The following is a 22211-nucleotide window of genomic DNA, read 5'->3' as shown; positions in this document are numbered from 1 at the left end:
AAAGGTAACCCAATGTCATCTTATTGGAAACGCAGGGCTTGGAGTACCAAGACATGTAAAAGCTAAAGTACTTGTCCCACTTTATAAATACACCGCACCCTGCCCTGTGGGATGTTTAGGGCCTAATAATAGGGGCGAGTTGTATGTATTAAAAAATATGGTTTAAGTATGCAAAACTATGTATTGTGCCAGGTTGAAATTGAAGTTTAAAACTGCACACCCAGCTGCAATGGCAGGTCTGAGACATTTTTAAAAGGGCTAGTTAAGTGGAAGGCACACTTAGTGCTACAGGCCCACTAGTAGCATTTCATTTACTAGCCCTGGGTATATGTAGCACCCCTTTACTAGCATCATACAAGTAATTTGAATGTGCCAATGCAACCATGTTTAAAGGAGAGAACACAAACACTTCAGCACTGGTTAGCAGTGGTGACATGTGGAGAGTCTTAAGGACAACAAAAACAGATTCAGCAAAAACAGAAGGAACAAGGCAAAAGGTTTGGGGGAACACCACCCCAAGGCTAAAAGGTGTAACAACTAAGATACCCACAAGATTGATGATAATGAAGACAATGGGTAGCATATTTAATTTTGGGAAAATGAAACCACAGACTGTTAAAATTCGATCAGAATAAAAACAGAATCCTTCTATGGGATTGATTTGAAGCTGGATGGTAATACAAAACATGTGATTTGTGGAAAGGTTTGCCAAATCCTCTGTTGAAATACTCTGTGTCACTGGAAAATCCCCCAGCACAATTACTTCTGCTATATTATCTATATTGCAGTTATAAATATGCTTACATATTCTCCATGTGTAGAGATCCATCTAATGAAGAATACACCATTTCATCCACAAAACAGAGTGTATTTTATTACCGCTGAAAGTCTTCGCGAAGGCCTTACCAGGTTTCAGAATCAGTGAGACTACTGCCACATTCCAGGACCCTGGTATAGGTAATCCCTCCAGTAAAATGGAATTTAAAGACTTAATCCAAACAGGAAACACCTCCTTTGACAAGAAGATATAAAGCTTATTTGGAATATCATCGTACTGCCTGATATCATTGTTGAACTATGACTACAAGGCCTTTTCTAGTATCTTAGCTATGCGCTTTAGCAAAGTTGTATGCAGTTTGATAAACGAAGACAAGAAGGGCTTACTGCCTGGGAGACATTTGCATGAGCTGACACATACATAATAGGTTCAATAGATCTAGCAACAAGTTTAGAGGCCCTACTGTCAATAGTAACATTGGATGCAGCTAAGGCATTTGACCTCGTTAACTGGAAGTATCTAATTACTGTATTAAAGCATTTTAGGATTGCGATCTGTTTTTGGGTGTAGAGCTAGCAAAGCACCCAGGTTCTGGTCAATGATAATCTCCCTGTGCCAGAGAAAATAGGAAGGAGGATCAAGCAGGCATACCCTCACAATAACGCCCTTGACCCAAAGTTTGGGATTGAATAGGGAAATATAGCATTTTATGGTAGGTCTGTTTTCTAGGAAAAGAACACTGTGTGGCAATAACGTTATGCTTTTCACTTCAGACGCTGTGAACAGCAGTTAAGATCAGAAGTGCGGTGCTTTGGGATCTATCAGGATGTGAGGTTAACCCGACAAACACAGAGGCTATGAAATGGAGTCAGAGCTGCGAGGATGTACAAACTAGGGGAGAGATAAGACACCTAAGCTAAAAATAATGCAAGATCTAGAGAAAATCCCAATTGCTAACCTGAAGAGGGTCAGTTATGAGGTGGACAGGATAATAAAGAGATGGAAGCGCTTGCCATTCACCATATTTGGATGGATAAATCTAGTTAAGATATCTATCCTACTCACGTTTATCTATTTGTTTGATAACATTCCCCAAAATTTTCTAGCTCTAGTGAAAAAACAGAGGAAAATTACTTCCTTTATATGGACAACTAAGGGAGTCGAGGAGGAGGTCAAAGAAAGGGGGTCAAGGGCTGTCTTGCTGGACTTTTTAGCTCAATAATAGCAGATGCTCCTTCTCAACCTTGATGAGTTAATTTGGGGGTGATGTACAGTGCCATGTTAGCAGATTTAACCGAGGAGGGCTTCTCTTATAAATCTGGAGCACTCAAATATTTTAAAAAGGTATGGTTGAAGTGTCTACAGGCAGCTGCCAAAGTGTGGTATGGGATCAGGCTGCTCTTAGGGATTCCGTATTATACAAGCTGCCACAGGTATGGGATTCACGATGAACACACGACTGCATGCCAGGCTGTCTAGGGATATCCCTGAGGGAGTGCAGCATAATTAAGTGGGGACAGTTTGTGAAAGGAGGCAGGGTTTGCCCTGGGACACCTGGAAAAGGCTGACAAAAGGGACCCTATTAAGATTTACATTTTTCTAAATGAATGCGTGGCTTAGAACTCTGGGGTGGACTGAGCTTGGGATTACCATAGTGGAAAGGGAACTTCAGAACTCCATGGCAAGGACAAAGGAAGTGTCACACTGGTACCAGTATGTCCTGAAGGCTGCTGAAGAGAACATGAAACCCCTACATCAAGTTTGTGATTGATAATTGTTGAGCACAGAGTTGTAGGAGTTATGTCAAGTATCAATGAATATGCCTTATTTAGAGACCATATCTGCTTCAGTAAGGAGAAACCACGTCTTTACACTCCATAGAGCTTATTAGACCCTGCTGAATTTGTCTAAGATAAGAGGGAGTTAGGATCCCAGGTGCAGAAGTTGTGGTACTCGAAATGCTGATGATGTCCATATGTTCGCAAGTTGACTGAGAATGAAGGGTTATTGGCTAAGTGTGGGTAAGATAATCTCTGTCGCTTTGGGAAGGATCATGGAGATAAGATCAATTACGATTAGTTTTTGCTCGGTGCAACAAGAGGCTGAAAAAGTGTCTTTGTTAGCAAAGCAAATCAAGCTGATTGTTTACCATACTCTTTTGGCAAGGAAGGAGATTTGTAAAATGTGGTCTATCTATAGCCAAAACCTGGTGTGACTGGTGTAGGACTGGTGTAGGTCAGTAAGATATTATAAGGTGATGGATAAGAAAAGCATGATGGGGATAGTGGCAGAAGGGTTTTGGAATTTGATAAAAACGAATTGAGTAAGGTTGCACCCTATGATTACATTCTCTAATCAGGACTGGCTTGGGAGGTCATGACATGGAGCCACAGCTAAGTTAATTGACTGAAATGAGCCTGAAATAGACCACAAGGGTCTGTTTAAGGTAGGGAATGTGCTCATTAGAGGTGATATGAGGGCAAAAAAATGTCTTCATCAGATTCTATAATTTGACAGAGGGTCACCACTGAGCCAATCTGAGAAAGCAAAGCCTTAGCTAAATGCCTTGAGTCATTGTCTTGATTCTTGGGCAAATAGAGTCAGAGCGGGCAATGTCTGCTGATAATTTGTCAGCTCCTAAACTCATCGAGCTTAGTTACAGTGACTTTCCCTATTAATACTTCTTCATAGACGTGTGCATCACATTGCACTCATTATCTGCAAATATATATCACTCCTTATTTTACACATACAAGTACCCCTAGATTCTCCCTGGATGGAATGTTGAGGGCAAAATTGTGGGATAATAATCTGTAGAAAGTAGGTCACAAAAATGTTTTGCACGTTAATCACCATTATTTAATGCAAAAGTAATAATCAGTGTAAAATCGGACCAGTGCATAAATGGTATTTGATCTAGGGTGTTTTCCATCCAATATAACCATGCAACTCAGAACAAGGCCGGCAGATATGTTAAATATATGTTTCCACTTCATTGACTTTAATGACTGCCCAAAATACAGCTGTCTTCTAAGGTTATAGGACATAGCTATGCCTGTCTGTTTTTTGTCAAGTAATATATTGGTATTATTCTTGGGAAGTTCAAATTTTGACTTTTGGATAAACCTGGCAGTTCAAAAAGTATAGTACCAGAATATAGAGATTTCAATGTCTCTCAAAATAGCTTGACCGAAAAATCCACTAACACAATCTTGTGATGGTAAGAATTTGTAGGCAAGTATAGATTTGCTATTCTTAAATCCACGTGTATCTGGACAGTATATATGTATATTACCCATACATACTTATCTTCACTACATTTTGTTTGTTAATATGTTAGTCACACTATGACATGCAGCTGTTTAAAATATGAAGAATCTAGCGTAAAGGTAAATTTTTACCCTGGGTGATGAAGTTGGGGAGGTAGATGTGTTCACTTGATAATTCATAGGATGTCTTGCCTTTTTATTTGCATGTTGAACACATAACCTATTTCTATATATCTATGCAGCCAAATTTCTCAAAGATAAGATAATTCGTGGTTGGCCTGTCTCTCTCTCTCCTGTGGCATCTCATATTCCATCATGAATACTTTCACTCGTAAATGTCCGGTAGACATAGCAGCTGGCATGGGGAAAGGGAAATGGTGGCAGGCACACCCAACAGGAGAAAGCAGATACCATAAATCCATCATGCAGCAAAAGGTCAATCAGCTGGTGAGTAGAAAGGAATAAATTCGGTCTAGAGCAGCTTAGATGCAAAACTAAAATATATGATCTAATGAGCAATGTCAATTCATGCGAGAATACCAAATGGCAGAAAACCTTTGCACTTGACCCGCTTACCATCTAACATGAGTTCTGAGACCCTGAGATACTAACAAACACAGACTTAGTATAACAGTAGCTCTCAAAAGACCACCATGATTCTCTTCCATTTGAAATTCATGGAAATCCTTGAGCCTATAATCCACTTCCCACACCTTCAAAACTGTTTTCCATACTCCCAAATGCTCTTGCTCTCTGTCTGTCAAAAGCTGCACATGACAATAGCCATATGAAGATCAACAACAGCCCGGCTGGTATACCCTGTCATTATACTCTACAGGGTTCAATGAATGCATGTCAATACTCACAACCAACTTTACTGTATTGCTCAATCCATTTCTGCTGTAGAGTACAGTGATCCCCCCTCAAAAACTCAAGCAATTATAACACTGCGCCTCAAGAAACCTACCCAAAGTAGACCAGACAACTCCACCACCTACAGTCGGATTTCAAAGCTTCCACATTGGAGTATCGGTCTTGTAGTGCAAGATAACTAAACAGCTGCAAAAAGTATGAACCATGCAACCTCCTTAATGATATTCAATCAGGCTTCAGGCCTAAAGAAGCCCGGAAAGTAGACATGCACCAAGACTTCTTCACCTTTCTTTTGATAAGCATTAGCTAGAGCATTAATTCTGCTTACCTGAGAAATTTTATCTGGTCATTCTGTGTGCATGCTTTAGTGCCTGCCTTTGCAATCAACTTGTGAATACCAGCAATCGTGGAGTAGGGGTTCAAACCCTTTGAAAAGGTAGGCCACATAATTTGGAAAACATGAACAATTGTCATTTGTGAAAAATGTCTACTTTTAGTCATTAAGACAAGTTCTTTAGCAAAGACGGAGTTCAGGGTTGCTGTATTCAATATTTTCAAAGAACATTTTCAAAAAGAAGGAGGAAAATGCACAGCTCTCAAAAGTATGTGTGAATTTGTAGTTATGGACTTTTCCAAGGAAGCAGGAACTTTGAATTCCTCTTCTGATCATATCACCAAGATAAGGATGATGTAAGCTGCTCCATGTGTAGAAGAAATTTGCGCTGCTCAATTGAATTTCAATGAAATACCTGCTATATCTTGCAATTCAAAAAATATTTGACATCTGGAAATCTCACTGTGGAAATCAGCTTAAGTAGTAAAGTTTTAAAATGAAACTCTGAATTTTACCTCAATAATGTAGTCCTTTCCATCTTTGCCATGCACAGCTTTCACCGCACAGACATCTAGTCCCCCAAACATCTCAGAACAGGTGTCAACCCAAAGCTTGTATCTGAAAGCAAAGACAAGGGCGGCATTATATAGTGATACATTTTGGCAAATGTGTGCACACATCAAGGGGTAAGGGTTCCTTTAACATTCTCATTCTCGCTATCCTTTCATAAAAACTTTCCTTGACTCAAACACACACACACACACACACACACACACACACACACACACACATATATATATATATATATATATGTATGTCTAATCAAAAGGTTGCGGAACATCGTACAAGGTAAAAAACACACACAAACATGTGATTCGATTTGATTTGATTTGAGGGTTTATTTAGCCCATGGCTACCTGGAACAGGCTTCCCAGCACTAAGGTCAGTTAGCTTGCATACTGAATGTTCAGGCAAACAGATGGGTTTGAATTTGTTTTCTGAAGCTGAGTAGGGTGTTGTTTTGTCTGAGATTTAGCGGTAATATATTTCAGAGTTTAGGGGCAAGATGGACACACGAGCTGCCCCAGCGACTGGCTCTTTTAATTCTGGAGACAATAAGAAGACACTGGCTATTTGATCTGAGTTCTCTGTTGGCACAGTAAAAGTTGATAAAATGATGGGGGATAGGAGAGGTAACATGTTTGTAGGTGGTTAATAAATTGTGATTTCGTTTTCTTTAAAGAGGTGCATCTGCAACTCTTTCCTAATTTAGAGCAGCATTAGGGCGATCCTGATGGATACAGGGATGTTGTTCTAGATCCTGTGTGCATAGATGGAAAAACCCTGCTGATATGTTTTCTATTTTTATACTTCCTAGTGTGCGGTTTGAAGGTGTCCTGGATGCGAGTGTGCCAAGAACCACCAGAGATGGTGAGCATGTCTGCAAAATAAGCAGAGTGCTAGTTGTGATGTCTTTGTAAATGACACAACAGGCTTCAAATATGGTGCAGGCTTCCAAGGGGAGCCAATCAAGTTCCATTATGATAGGGGTGATGGGATCACATTTCTTCAGGCCCTAAAGGAGAGGTAGGGCAGCATATAGGATCTCTTAAAGGGTACTATTGTGAAATCTGGTGGGCCCAGGAGCAGAGTGTTTCCACCATGCAAACTGTGACAATACAAGGGGATGAACAGCAGTACTGAAGTCCTTTTCTTGAAGAACTGGCTTCACTTTCTTCAGAAAAAAGAGCTAATACCAGCCATCTTCGATTTTTGGCAATGTACTCTTTGAGGGTGAGGCTGGTGTCCAGAGTGAAGTGAAGTGAAGTCACTTGGCCTTTGGGGAAAGTTGGAGTTCCAAAGCATCAAGGTTCATGTCATAGAGACAGGCGTGTACTATTTCTAGTTTGTTGTTCTTGGCAAATAACAGGAATTCTGTCTTGGTTGTGTTGAGCTTCAGGTAGGCCCTGGAGATCCAGGTCTGGATGAATTCCACACAGTGTTTAAGGTGATGGATGTCTAAAGCAGAGGAGACTTTCAAATAGAGTTGTGTATCATCACGTATTGGTGAATCGTGTTGCTGTTAACTGTCAGTAGAGCACCAAGTGAAAATGACAAGAGACAAAATGGTAGGTGTGGGATTACGAAGGTGATATGGATCTATAGGGACTTGGAGATACCCATGTGAACAAAGTGGTGTGGGGTAGAACGGCAGGAGGAGAAGCAATGAAGGATATTGCCTGTGAATCTCATTTGAAACTCCATGGTGAGTATGAGGGTGGGATGGTCGACTGTTTTGAAGAAAGCTGTCAGGTCCAGTCACATCAGAAGGCCGGGACCGTCTTCATCTGCTGTCAGGGGGGCATTGTCTGCTACGTGCAGGATAGCAGTCTCTATTGTGCACTGTGGTCCAAAGCCTACTTATTGATGCTTATTCAAAATATGGTTAGTATTAATGTGATTTTGTAGCTGAACATAGGCTGCTTTTTCAGTTATCTTGCAGATGAATGGTATGTGAGTGATGGACTGAGAGGCCATCAGGGTATAGTGTAGGTTTATTTAGATGTTGGAGTATCTGGAACTTCTTGAGAGCCTCTGAGAAGGTATCTTGAGTAAGGAAGATATTGATAATCGTGGCTATGGGAAAGTAAAAGTCCCCAGAGTGTGCATTGATAAAGAATAAGGCTAATAAATCATCTTTATAATAAGTGGCTTTGAGAGAGTGGAGTCTGACATGAGGTCTGTGAGACATAGGGCATCGAAGGCTGACCATTGAAAGAATCTTGAATAGGAGTTTGGTTTAGAACATGAAGCAGGCTTGGTGTTGTTGATGTGCTGTTGCATCTTCTGTATTTTGTCAGTGAAGAAGTTGTTAATTGGAGTGTACTTTTCTGTTGAGTGAGGAATAATGGGTCTGGCAACAATTTAATGCACTGTTTCAATGTCTTTAAAAGAGTTCTGCTTCTTTTGGTGGCTTCATTGATTTGCTTTAGATTATGTGATGAGCTATCTCCATGTTGCGCAGATCAATTTTGGTTCTTGGGAGTTCTGTTTTTCTTCTATTTTCTTTCCTGCCTTTGATGGATTGTTTATTTACAGCAAGGTCTTCAGAGTACCATGATACTGAAGGCTTTGGCTTGCGCTTCCAATTTTCAACTGGAGTGTGGGTGTTCACATACATTTTCTACAAAGTGTTGAAGTTGTTTAAAAGAGTGCTGGCATGGGGTGTGGAGTTGATAGGGAGAAAGGTGAATTCAAGCATTAGGCTGTATATGGAGAAGTATTTACAAGTTCTTAAGGTTTTGTCTTCTCTTGTGGGTTGACTTGCTGTGTTGGTAGAACAGTGAGCAGGCAGATAGGGATGGTGAAGTGGTAGCTCTAGTCAAGGTGTTCAGGGTTCTTACATTGGACTGTTGGTGATATTAACAAGACACAGTCGAGATTGTGGCCTCTGAAGTGTGTTGGTTGTGTGACATACTGTACCACAATGAGTTTGTCAATGATGTTATGGATGGTGTCTCTTGTTTTTTTATTTTGAGAATGTGGTTTCTTTGAGGATTATGTCACCCATGAGAGGAGGGAGGACATTTCCGATAGAGAAGGTAGGAAGGAGATCTGAGAGTTCATCAGTGAAGTCCTTGTTATTCCTTGGAGGCCTGTAGATGAGAAGCAAGGTGGCAGTCACATTTGCTAAGAGTGGGAAATGGCATGTCAGCAGCTCCAAATATTTGAGTGCTGGAGCAGGAGGACCTATGGTTGACAGTGAGGCATTTTTTCTTCTAATGTGTGTGTTGCATGCAATGGATATTGTAGCCTGAGCGAAGGAGGACATCTAAGAAGCGAAAGGATGTAGGGGTAAACTATGGTTCTATTATGAACACTGCATCAAGGGCCAAAGGGGAGGGGGTAGAAGGTGCAGATTCCTTATTTGTTTTAGTGATGCACATAAAGGTGTTTGAGAAGTGCCATTAACCCTGCCATGAGAGATGAAGAAGAATTTCTAGTTTGAGAAATTGTGGCATCTCTTTTGTGATAAGTCTAACTGATAAATTAACTGGATTCATTTGCTAATGGGAGATAGAGATGAGAACCAACAATGGACTATGTGATTGGATTTGCATAGTCTCAAGACAATGCAACCGTGTTACTCTGTACATGATGGGTCTCATGAAGAGGAACAACAGGATATTGAGATAAAGATTGTTGCAATATTCAAGACTGATGGTACTAAAGACATTGACAACAACTAATTTGCTAGAAATGGAAACGAGGGTCATTACTTGATGGTGGAGAAAGATTAAACCAGTTGTTTTATGCATACATTGTTCACAAACATAACCATTGAGTTATTGGTCCATAATCATATTACACAAATATGACCATTGGGCAATGGTTTGAATGCAGCTTTATGATTTAAGATTTGAATGCCTGATAAAACTGTTACCAGTCTGAAATACAGGGCTGGACTGGCTACCGGGAAGTTTGGAATGCTGCTGAGCTGGGGGGTGATTTCGTTCATGGAGACCTGCGTGTGCTAAACGAAATTCGTTTTGCATTAATTATTTCGAAGCATACGCAGGTCTCCATGAACGAAATCAGCCCCCAGCTCGGCAGCTTTCTACACTGCCCGGTAGCCAGTCCGGCCCTGCTGAAATATAGTGTTAACGCATTTGGAATACATTTGTACTCATGAGATGCAAACTCTCCAAACCTGACTTGCCTCAACGGTATGGAGTATTTGGGAATTTGGACCACACAAGATTGCATTATGAAATGTATAACTCTGAAGATTTGAACTTTTCCAATGTGGTTGATAAGTAGTGATGTAATTAGAATACAATGAAAAAAGCTTCTGAAGCATGTGGCAGCAGTACAACAAATGGCTATTTGTCATTACATGTGAGAATGAGCAGAGTGTATTAACCTTCCTAAAGTAATCTGTTGGGAAGGAATGTCAAACACAAACTTATTAAAACTAAATAAATATCTGCTAAACACTACAAAAACATCTGGAAAATTGACACATGAAAACAGAAGGGTAAAATAGTCAATGGTGTTGCCAATAGTTAGGGGTGTGAAAAATTGTAAATTCATATTTCCAAATTTTGTTGAAATTATGTGCTGGTGAAAATTTAGGAAGAGGGTAGACCCTGCATCCAACAGTCATGCAAGATATCAGCAAAAGACTGTTTTGAGGAGAAAATCTCTCAATTTGGAGATCTGTTTGAAGCAGACTGCTGCTGTAAAGAAAAGTGCACATTTGCACACCCACAGACCGTCATAACATTACACAAAATGTGTGCAAGATGACACTTTATGGGCATACTAAACATGTAACACTAGCCCACCTATTAATCTGGCAGTAAAGTGACTCAATGCAATTCTTTGGGTTATTGTAGAGGAGTCACAAATATGTCTGTCATATCAAGCCTATGTGTGCTAATAATCACTGCATGTCTTTCAAAACGCTTATTTGGATGGTTTAGTGAAAGGGGTCAAACAGAATATAACTCCTCCGGACAGTATATGATGCTTCTCAGCAGCCAATTAAGCCTAACCGGAAGTCTCAGGAACTGGGTTTCTTCTCTTGCCTGTTATTCTCCTGGTGATTTTTAAGAACGTCATATTGTTTGGGTGAGATGAAAATAGGATTCACATTTTTAGATTGGCCATGTGTAGAAGGACCCCAAAGATGGAAAATGTCTGGTTGGGATAAAGAGTTTGGAGAGGTCATTGATCCCATATTACAACTAAACCGGTGCTGGGGCTTCATCCCTGTCTGCCTATGGAAATTCTGAAAAGTGTTAAAGAATTTCTGAGTATTAAGGCATTTTCTATCAATGTGGACCACACTTCAGACAAAACTAACTAGAATCTCGTACTGGATGTTTTAAATCCCGTAGCTGCACCTTGACCAAACCCAGGACAGCACCTATATTTTATTTGCTAGTGTGTGTCAATCATTCTACACAAGGTTGAGGTTTGAACACAGTAGGCTCATGATCAAGAGCCATGTCAATAATTATTCTATGTTTGAGTGTGTACTCTACAACTGCAAGCACATTAGGCTTTCTGGCTCATTATACCGAGGAATAAACCAATAAGCAGAATTTCATAGCTCTTTAGGAAAATGTCCCTCCATTGAACTCACTGTTGGGAGTGTGAACCATCTTACACGGGCAGACAAGGTGCCATTCTCCTAAACACTTACAACGGTACCTGGCTATAATCCGATTAGCGCAACTTTCAATCCTTAAAACAGAGATCCAAGCCTTTGCGCGAGCTGACATATGCACAATTCCTCAGTAGTTAGGCATGTCTAAATCTCCTTGGCATTTGATTGGAACTGAAAGGCTCACTACCTATTATTATTTAGAATTACTGTTGCTATACTTGTAGTCAGATTATCAATTCTCCTGCTCCCCTAGTTAATAGTCAGGGACATCTCACAAACAGAGAGCCCAGATAAAGCATCAACTGTGCTTCAAGCCATCGGTTTGTTGGTGGTGATAGTAACAAAAAATATGTCCTTGCCTTGGGTCACTTTTTAAGAATTCGGCATTTATGCGACTCCGATCAAAGATCATGCAAACAAATCATTTTACCTCTGGGGCTCACCAATATTAATTCTGCCTCCTGTTTTCTATTAAGATATACACGGCTGCCAAACAATTTATACTTTGAAACCGCCATCAAGAAGAAATTAAATAAACCTTGGTTTATTTTAGAGGTTATATCTCACAGTGATCTCTAGGTTAACTGGCAAATTCAGCAGAAAGGGCATGTTGGGAGAGATGTCAGGAATAATGAATTTTCATGTTAGTGTAACTTAATAGCTGCAGTCAAGGATGTGGCTTCTGTGTGCATTCCTAAGGGTCGCCTTCTTACGTGCAGTTTAATAAGCTATATATCCAGTGGTACATTCCAGCAGGCTTGAAATGAGCCAAATCACATACACTTTAAAAGAGTGGCAGGGCACATGTGAAGGGGGTGACTTGCTTTACACAGACATATGCTGTAGATCTAATTGCCTTGGTTGTTAGTGGAGGTCCACAAATAAAGGTATAATCACTAAAAACATGGGTACTTTACACATTAGAAAGGTGAGATACCTCACATCACGGATTCTACATGTTAAAGTGAAATTTCAGGACCTTATGAAACCACGAAGTCTGTGGTCTGGCGCCTCCTATTTGTTACAAAGCTACTTCGGGACTTCAGATCTCTATTTGTGTACATGTCTGGTTACTTTAGCCATAGATATTAATTACAGTGTAGGCATTTGTTACTCTCCTTTGAAGAGCATCTGAGTGTTTTCCATATTGTATTCACTTGGTTTCAAGTAAATTAGGCACATCAACATTGTTAATATATTGTTAAATTTAGAAAAATGTGCCTTTCAAATGTTTCAAATTACAAAGTTGCTTGGAGGTATGTGGCGGGCCATTCGATTTAAACAGAATGTGAATTGGATTTGAAATCCTTTTCTTTTGTTTGACATACAAATGTTTTGCTCTTGTCAATTATTCTCCCCCACTACCATATTCAGATGGAGAAACAAATAAATATCAAGGGCAACACCATTAAATCATACTACTTTCCTGAATTGCAATACATCCAAGATGAGTTATCCCATGAGAAATTCTGCAGCAGGACCTGCGGCCCTTTGTGGCACACCTACTACACAAACATTGTTTGCACTGGACAGGCCTTGCTCAGCCTCACATCATTCAGGAATGCACTGAATGCCCTTGGATATGTGTGGAATGCTCTGAGACAGATGTCTTCACCATACCCACTCTTTCAGAGTCTTTCTGAAGATCAGTTCCCAGCAGGTCAATATTAGTAGGGGGCGATAAACCCTGCCCCACCGGCGAAGTTTTGCCCACTCCGCGCTCTGCCAACCGACATGTGGCAGAGTTTTTTCCTCATGGGCAGCGCCCCTCTTTAATTTGGCGAGCACGAGCGAGGAAAACGAGTGCTAGAACACCTCCCGACAAGATTTCTCAAAGTGGGCGGTCACATCAGGTCACTACTATTGGTGTTGAGAAAGCTGCCGCTCGAGTAGAAAATCTATTTGGTAGGCAGAAAGAAGCAGCACCCTCTGGCACTCTGCGTGGTGCCGTTTGTGCTGATTTTACAGTCTGGGACAAGCTCCTAGCACTGAAAAACATCTAGAGCAGTGCAACAAGTCGAAATCCACTGCTTGAGGAACTCTGCGGAATTTTGCAGAGCTTTTATGCAACTCCGCGGAATTCCAAAGAGTGGAATTCCGTGAGTTTCGTCTCCCCCCTTTTTCACACACTGCGACCTGTGAGCTGCCCAGAAACTGAGACACCACCACTCTTCATGCGTGTGCACCTGAGCTACACAATCCCTGTGCTCTTTTGCATCTCCTCCTGCTAATCTTGACTTCAATCAGCCTCTTATGATGCTGCCCTAAGGTGGCAACTTGCCAGCTTCATTCCCTGTTGGTCGTGACCTGCAACAACTACCAGTTTTAGGATTTGTTTTCAAGCAGGATGTGCTGTTTGGAGCTCCGATGCACTCTGCCATCACGTTTGGATGTTACTTATCCATCACACTTCAATTACATATGGTTTAGTTATTAATAAAGAGTTGAGGCGGCGTGTTTAAACTGCAGTTTGTTTCAAGACATAAGTCTCACTTACACCTGGGACATGTTCTGTGAATTGTCCACAACACTGCCTTCGGCCTCACTGACATCATTTCCATGCCTGTAAATTTCCCTTGCTTTTCCTGCCCAAGTGATGCAATCCTGGACAGGGAGTGAGGATATGGTTCTATCCGGGCTCTCTTGTTGACTTTGGATATGATGCAATTTTTGCAGGTGTACATTTTATGACTGTTAATGGCCGACAATAACAGGTCATATATTTTTAAACTGATAAACAATGGCTCGTGGATCTGGAAACTTAAACGTTCTGCATTTCAAATACCAACAGTGGTGCTTTAATGATTCTAGTTCTAACGCAAAGAAAACATTCTTGCGAGGGGATAACTGAATGTTTTAGCAAAATTAATTCTCTAAGAAAAATAATTGGTGCATTTCAATTTTTTTTATTTTCGTGCCAAAATACGGATGAACTACTGGATTTTTTTTACTGGATTTTTTTTCGAAGCATAATATGTGGTGCACTAGAACGTTTTGATTCAAATAACCTCCTGGCAAATGAAGGCAGTTTAACAGAGTCCAAGAAACACTTTCTGTTTATTCCTTTCGGAAGAACAGTTGCCTCGTGAGAAAAATGTGTCATAAGTTTTACTGCGCCAAAATCAAGTGACTAACTGCTGAGTCTTATAACTGATATAGCCCAGCGAGGTGTGAAAGTCCACACACCATGTCGTGTTTCGTGCGAAATGCATTTATTTTAATCAAACGCTATGTTATCAGCGTTGATAGGGGAAACTATTTATATCCGGCATTGATGTAACACCACCGATGGCAAATAACATGCCTCACGACTTACCAATACGTCACCAGGAAGTGCTTGCAGCACACGCAATTCTCACCAGTTCATTGGTTCTCACTATTGCCAACATGAGTTTTCTGTGATATGGGATAATTGCACGGAGCTGGTTTTAAAGCATGAGAAACAGTGCACAGAACATGAATGTGGGGGGGGGGGGGTCTATATGTACAATGAAGTGGCTAGCCTCCGTGGCTTAACGGCACGCTCCACCACTTCGGAGACAGAAGGCAGATGTGGTGCAGCCTTGCGTTTCCCGGATGATGGCGCTAAATTTACCAATTTAGCGCCAACGCAGACACCCTTGCACCATGTGCAGGGGCGGATTGGTTATGTGTAGGAAGGTGTCCCTTCCTGCATATAAACAATCCTAAAATGCCATTTTCTAACTTTCATGTGTGCTGCTCCATGCAGCACACATGAAAGGTACAAAATGGCATTTTTAAAAAAGGTTTGTTCATTCACAGGAAGGTACACCTTCCTGTACATAAACAAACCATGGCATTTTGCTTTGTCCATGTTTGCTGCACAGGGCAGCACACATGGAAAAAGCAAAAACGAGGAGAAATAATCAATTACTCCTCGTTTCACCAACTTAAGGCCAGGATTTTCCTGTTCTTAATTTTGGCGCTGCCACCTATGTACGCCATCCTTGTACATTGGGGGCAGCATCAAATACAATGGGTGTTGCGGTGGAACGCCCACCATAACACCAACTGAACGTCCCTTTCACTCCAAGTTAGCGTGAAAGGGTGCCTTATGTACAAGGCAGCGTTAAGACACTTTAAGTAGTTTAACGCTGCCTTGTACATAAGGCAAGACCCCTATCACCACAGGAACGTCGCAAAAAGGAACGTTTATGTGGCAACAGGGGCTTGTACATACGCCCCTGGGTTCTTTAATTTATGAAAGATCACCATATATTTTATATAGATATGCACTTTGAGATATTTAGTTCTGATGAGCAATATCTTCACCAGCAGGGTTTTGTGTAACAAATATTACACAATGGCTCCAGCTAGAAACACTGCATACAAAAAAATAGTTAAAAGATTTCTCCATCGGAAATGATTCATTTATATGAAATTGACTAATATTGCAGCACAAAAGTTTTTTTTGTTTTCCTGTGGGAAACTGTATTTGCAATCATTAGTTTCTTGATAACAGCAAATGTGGTGGCAATAGTGGCCAACAGCTACATCCAAGATCAGTCTGAGTACAAACTAATGATTTCCCATAGGAAAACACTTCTTTTTACTTACAGCACAAAGTTCTATTTCATTTCGGCTTTATTTTCTTAAGAAATCATCTTTAACAATTCCTGAACAGGGTGTTATAATTACATTTTTATCACAGACAAGTGCCTCAACCCATGTCCAATGAGAAAGAGGCAGTGATGTTCTTGATAGGTGTTTGAGAAGTTGGATAAGCATCCTTTGCACTTTTGCGTTTTTGGCACATATGATGACATTGAAATAGCTGCCCCATTGGCCTATGAAATCTCAATGACAAGGGCAGGTGTGCACCTTTACCAATTCAATTTCAGGGTGCATGAGCTGATTCGGAAGGATTGTTCTATGTGCAGATGTGTTTACTCCTGTCTCAGACGTGAATTACTCTTTAATTTCAATTCTTGAGTAATCAAGCGTTTTCAGTGAGCAGTTTTATCTTGCTCCAGATTCACAGGGGAGTTCGCTTCCTCTTAATTCACGTGATGACGAGCATTTGATTACAGGAGGAGCAATACTGTATTGGTAGGGTGTGAAGGTTTGTTTTGGCTTGGTAAGGTAGACAAATGTCTATATATAGAGAAACATGCTTTTTAGGCTTGGGGTGGGACGATAGACGAGGAGGCAATACACTGATTTGCTTATCAACTGGGTAAGATTGATTTGTTACCCACGCCTTAATTTCAATCCAGCACAAAAATAAATGAAAGCCTAATTTGCGTTACGGGGTACACTATTTCACATTTGTGTGGCTAACTGCACAATTTTGATTAGCACACCTTAAAATGGGTGATAATGCACTAAGTGCATGTATTTTCACCCATTCTGAGAAGAGCAAACTCAGAATATGTGATGACTGCCTGCAGAAATTTTGCCAGGTTTTTCATGGTAAACGTTTTGTTGGCAAACACTGCAGGTTTCAGTAATTGCTACAAAACCGTTAATTCCAAATAATATTCAAACTCCTGTTTGAGATTTGCACATGGGTCACAGTCATTCAGTGCATGTTTCATAATCCGAGGTCTACAAGTCTAAATAAGCATATACTCATAGGTCAAGCAATTTTAACAAATTACTAAAATTATTAATATTACTTGCTATCATGGCTTTTTTTAATCAACAATGTTTTATTAAGGTATGAAAAATCACAAATAAAAAGATTTTTGAAAGATCCCTGAGCAGATCCCAAAATCAGAAAGGAGCGATTGAAATTAGAAACGCTGGGATGAGGTGAGCAGCAGAGAGGAAGAGCTATCACCACCAAATGAAAATGCCTGATAGCTCATCCAGGGACCATAAAACTTTTCTAAATTTTGAAGAAGCCTCTAACAATATAACCAAATTTCCCAGCGAGCATGCACCAGTCCATGATGGAACTTAAACAGTCAATGGTCTTAGCACACCCCAATCTCCTGGTTACATCACATCACACCCCAATTCCTATGCCACAAAATAGCTTAGTATACTTTACGGTTCTGAGTGCATCCCATATGCTTAACATTATGGAATGAGCTCTATTGTCCAAATTAATCATGGTCAGAAATCCTAAAACCCCATCGAAAAGTAGGCATAGTTTGGGCCTTCTCCAAACCATCTTGGAATAGCACCCCCAACTATACCCATCCCCTTACTGCTGTCCATATCCTTATTTTTTGTCTTACCAGTTTTTATTGCTGGAAAATCTTGATTTCCACACTATAAATACCCCATAAATGGCACACTCATTTCTGACTTACTTGTCCGACATCGCAATCTGCTCAAGCATTGCAGAGCCAGTGTTGGTCTTCCAGTTTCCAGAAATTGAAGTTCTCCTGATAGAGAGGAAAAAGAAAAGGAAATGGCTTTCTAAATTATATTAATTTAGGAATTTAAATGAGGGCATGGAAGACAGTGAAGTACTTATGAATAAAATACACATTGTTGTATCATACAATATGGTAACATGAAAAAAAGTATACATAAATTATCTACAGGTGATTGCTAGTAGGTTGTTATAGTTAGGACCTAGTTTCCATGTGAAAAGTTTTTATTTTATTTTTTTAGAGTTTTATATAGCACGAACTAGGCCCGAGACATCGGGTATCAAAGCACTTTACATGAGCACCAGTTTCCTTACAGATGGACACATTCATTTTTGATAGGCACGGGGAGATTAAGTGATCTGCCCAGAATCACAGGATGTTGAGCGTCGTAGCCGAGGCTCGAACCCTGTTCCCCAGCTTTGAGGTCTACCGCTCTAGCTGTAAAACTACATCCTCTCACTCATATCTTGCCTATATCTTTGGCTCTGTTTGATAAATCTTCATGACATTTTCTCCAACAAAGTGCAAAGCTGTTTCTAGTTCTCCATAGAAAGTTTCAGGTAATCCGTCAAGCGAGGACAGAAAAAAAGGGGGGTAAAAAAAAGTGTGCTACCTAAGTTAATTCTCCTAGGAATTTTAGACATGACTACAGCCCGAATCACTGAACGGAATTACACCACATTTGTTAGAAAGCTAGATCTTGGTCCAGAAAGTGTGCTTTCTGTGACTTGGTGTAAATCCGTTCAGTAGTTTTCGAGATATTAAATAAAATCCCAATTTTTATACCTAGCGCAATTAAGCCTTTGCAAATACTTTGCAATGTGTCACAAATACATTCACAAACAGGAATGCTGTGATTGACTGGCCACAACCTGTGTAGAAAGTTGCAGCCGCCGGTTTACATAATGGGACATTCTCAGAGGGGGCTCAAAGTACCCACTCACTCTGTTACTCCTACTCAAATACTTACTCCTAGACTCACTCACTCACTTAAAGACCCAGAGACTTACGCACCCACTGACAAACCCACTCAGGTAACTCATGCACCCACTACCCCACCACTCAGACACTCACACACCCACTCATACACTCACATACCCACTCACAGACCCACACAGACACTCACACACCCACTCATAGATCCATTTTGGCACTTGTGCACCCACTTACAGATCCACTCAGAGACTCACACACCCACTCTCAGACCCACTAAGTAACTCCCACACCCCCTCAGAGATCCACGAAGAGACGTGTGTGCATCCTCACAGATCCACTGAGACACTTGTGAATCTAGTCACAGACCCACTCAGACACTCATGCACTCACTCACAGATCCACTCAGAGATTTACACACCCATGCAGAGACCCACTCAGACACTCAAGCATTCACTGAGACCTAGTTAAACACTCACACACCCACTCCCAGACCCATCAAAAGACTCACACACCCACTCACAGCCCACTCAGACACCTATTCACAGGCCTACTCACATACTTATGAACCTACTCACAGACCCACTCAGAGACTCATGCACCCACTCACAGACCCACTCAGACACTCATGCACCTACTCAGACACTCATGCATCCATCCTTTCAACCGTAGCATTGCGACATATGGTATGCTATTCACTAAATGTTGGGGGTCAGAACTTGTGGCATGCAGGACTGAATTACCGGCCGTTTCTTTCTGGTAAAGGCGAGTTTCGAGCCTCTTGTTCTGCACAAAAACCTGCGTGTCTAAAAAGTTGACAAATGTCTCACTAATTGTGGCTGTGAAGTGAAGGTTAAGGGAATTACAATTGATCAGGTCAACAAATTGTGATGCCTGTTCCTTTGTCCCATGCCAGACTAGAAACAAATTGCCGATGTAGCGGAGCCAGATTTTAACACTATGTTCCATAACATGTGTGTATTCCGCCTTAAGGACCAGTGCCTCCCACCAGCCCATATGTAAACAGGCGTAGCAGGGGAGAAGCTGGCCCCACAGCAACCCCCCTAGTTTGTTGGTATAGGAGGTTGTTGAACATAAAGATGTTGTTTCGGAGGCAAAAGTCAATCATAGAGACTAACATTTCACTGTGTGACTGAAATTGTACAGGCCTTTGGGACAGATTAAATTGAACCACATTGATGCCATCATGGTGTTGGATACTCGTTTAGAGGGCAGATACATCGAGTGCCATTAATAAATAGTCATTACACCATTGAAAGTCCGTAATCTTTCTGATAAAGTCGCTTGTGTCTAGCATATGAGGGTAATGTCTTAACGAAATCTTGCAAAAAAAAAGTCAACATATTTCGAAGTGTTTTCGAGGAGTTCGTCCCTATATATATATTACCTACTGGCGATAGCCAGTAGGTATATATAGTTAGGATTGTTTTCCATAGGGAAATCTCAACATTCTATTGGGAATAACTTTGGCGCCGGTTGAGGAATCTTCCTGAAATTTACCCTAACTTTGCCTCGCGGCGCTCCGGTCTTTCCCTGAAAGTTTGGGGGGGATTCGTCAAGCGGGGGCCGAGATAAAAGGGGGGTCCCAAAACGTGTTTTCCCCATGTTAATTTCCATAGGGCGGTTGGACTCACTTTTAGCCCGAACGGCTGAATGGTTTTCCACCAAACTTGGCAAAATTGTAGGGACTGGTAGCCCGATGTGCCTTTTCTATGTCTCAAGATATGTGCTCCAGTGGTTTTTACGAAAATTAACTTTGAAAAAATATATATTGGGCTACATTGGGCTATATATGTTAGAGCCCAAATGTAGCCCAATGTAGCCCAATCTAGCCTAAAGATGGCCACCAGAGACAAAAAAAAACAAATGTAGCCCAAATATCAGCCAGATGTAGCCCAACTATAGCCCAATGACAGAATGTCCCAGAGTGTTCTAAAGAACAACTAGAGCGCTAACAGTCTTACTTATGACAAAAGTATGGCACACCTGAAGTCACCTTGATTGGAATAAAGTTTGGAATAAAACATTTAATTTGCAAAGGAACAAAATGAGGGGGTTCATTTTGCCATAAAAATTATGATTAGTGCTGAAGAAAGAAAAATTAGGGCACATTTTGAGTGACTTCTCAAATCCTCTTATATTTCATTAAAAAAATTCTGATATGCAGTCTCCCAAGATGGCCACCAGAGACAAAAGAGCCTGTGCTTAAAAACTCTGTTAGCAAAGCAGGCATTTGAGATTTAAAAAACGTTTTAATATATAAAAACGTTATTCGCTAATAGAATTAGCATTTAAAAAACCTTGCGAATTCAATGAAAAAAACCATAGGTTTCAGGCCTTATATAGTTAGGAATTAGCATTTAAAAAACCTTGCGAATTCACTGAAAAAAACATAGGTTTCAGGCCTTATATAGTTAGGAATTAGCATTTAAAAAAACCTTGCAAATTCACTGAAAAAACCATAGGTTTCAGGCCTTATATAGTTAGGAATTAGCATTTAAAAAACCTTTGAAATTCACTGAAAAAACCATAGGTTTCAGGCCTTATATAGTTAGGAATTAGCATTTAAAAAACCTTGCAAATTCACTGAAAAAAACATAGGTTTCAGGCCTTATATAGTTAGGAATTAGCATTTAAAAAACCTTTGAAATTCACTGAAAAAACCATAGGATTCAGGAGTTATATAGTTAGGAATTAGCTTTTAAAAAACCTTTGAAATTCACTCAAAAAACTATACGTTTTAGTGGTGTTATAGTTAGCTAGACATTTTACTCATACAAAACCATTGAAATTGCTCCTATATAGTTAGTTGTACTAACTATATTTCGTGCACCCGCAATCCACTGCTGATGATGTCACATATTAGATCATTCATGACATGGTCAGTGACATCACTGATGACATCTCAAATGACATCACTGATGACATCATCCACGTGACAATCACATACACCTTTTCATACACTATTAAAATTTTTCATCACTCTTTGTAAAATACAGAGTATCATATTTAAATCCATTGTCTCAGCAATACAAGTATCTAAAAATCCACTCAGTGAGTCATAGATGTATACACACATCTAATCACTTACCTATGGATTCACTCATACATGCTGTCAATGAACAATAGAACACTATCAAAAATACTTATACATCTATATCGACATTAAACAACAGCACGCATCCTATTCACATATGAAGTCATCCTACTCACTTATGCAAACAATGGATCATACTTACATATTTACTTAGCAAAACACTTATACAAACACCACTTCTTCTATTCATTTAGATAGTAAGTCATACTTAGTGAATTATAAAATCATTATTGCAAGTATACAGTTATCCATACAGTCACTCACACAATCATTGTGTCTTATGTATACCTATTTATATACAACAACTAACACATACACTGCCTTTTATTTTTCTAGTTTGTTGGACCTGTACCATTGAGAAATATATTTGCCCATCACCACACC

The 22211-nt window shown here is 40.3% G+C and overlaps 1 protein-coding gene across 1 annotated transcript in view; it reads right to left on the bottom strand.

The window, feature by feature from the left end:
• Nucleotides 1-22211, bottom strand: part of SYN2 (synapsin II) — a 1086516-nt gene that overhangs the window by 210878 nt on the left and 853427 nt on the right. The window contains exons 8-9 of the mRNA XM_078661415.1: nt 17711-17785; nt 5770-5872 (exon numbers count right to left, since the gene is read on the bottom strand). Of these exons, the coding sequence (XP_078517541.1) occupies nt 5770-5872; nt 17711-17785 (178 nt within the window). The remainder of the gene's footprint in view (nt 1-5769; nt 5873-17710; nt 17786-22211) is intronic.

Source organism: Lissotriton helveticus, chromosome 9 (assembly GCF_964261635.1).
Source record: "Lissotriton helveticus chromosome 9, aLisHel1.1, whole genome shotgun sequence".
Classification (NCBI taxonomy): domain Eukaryota; kingdom Metazoa; phylum Chordata; class Amphibia; order Caudata; family Salamandridae; genus Lissotriton; species Lissotriton helveticus.
This window is presented reverse-complemented; position numbering and strand designations above follow the sequence as displayed.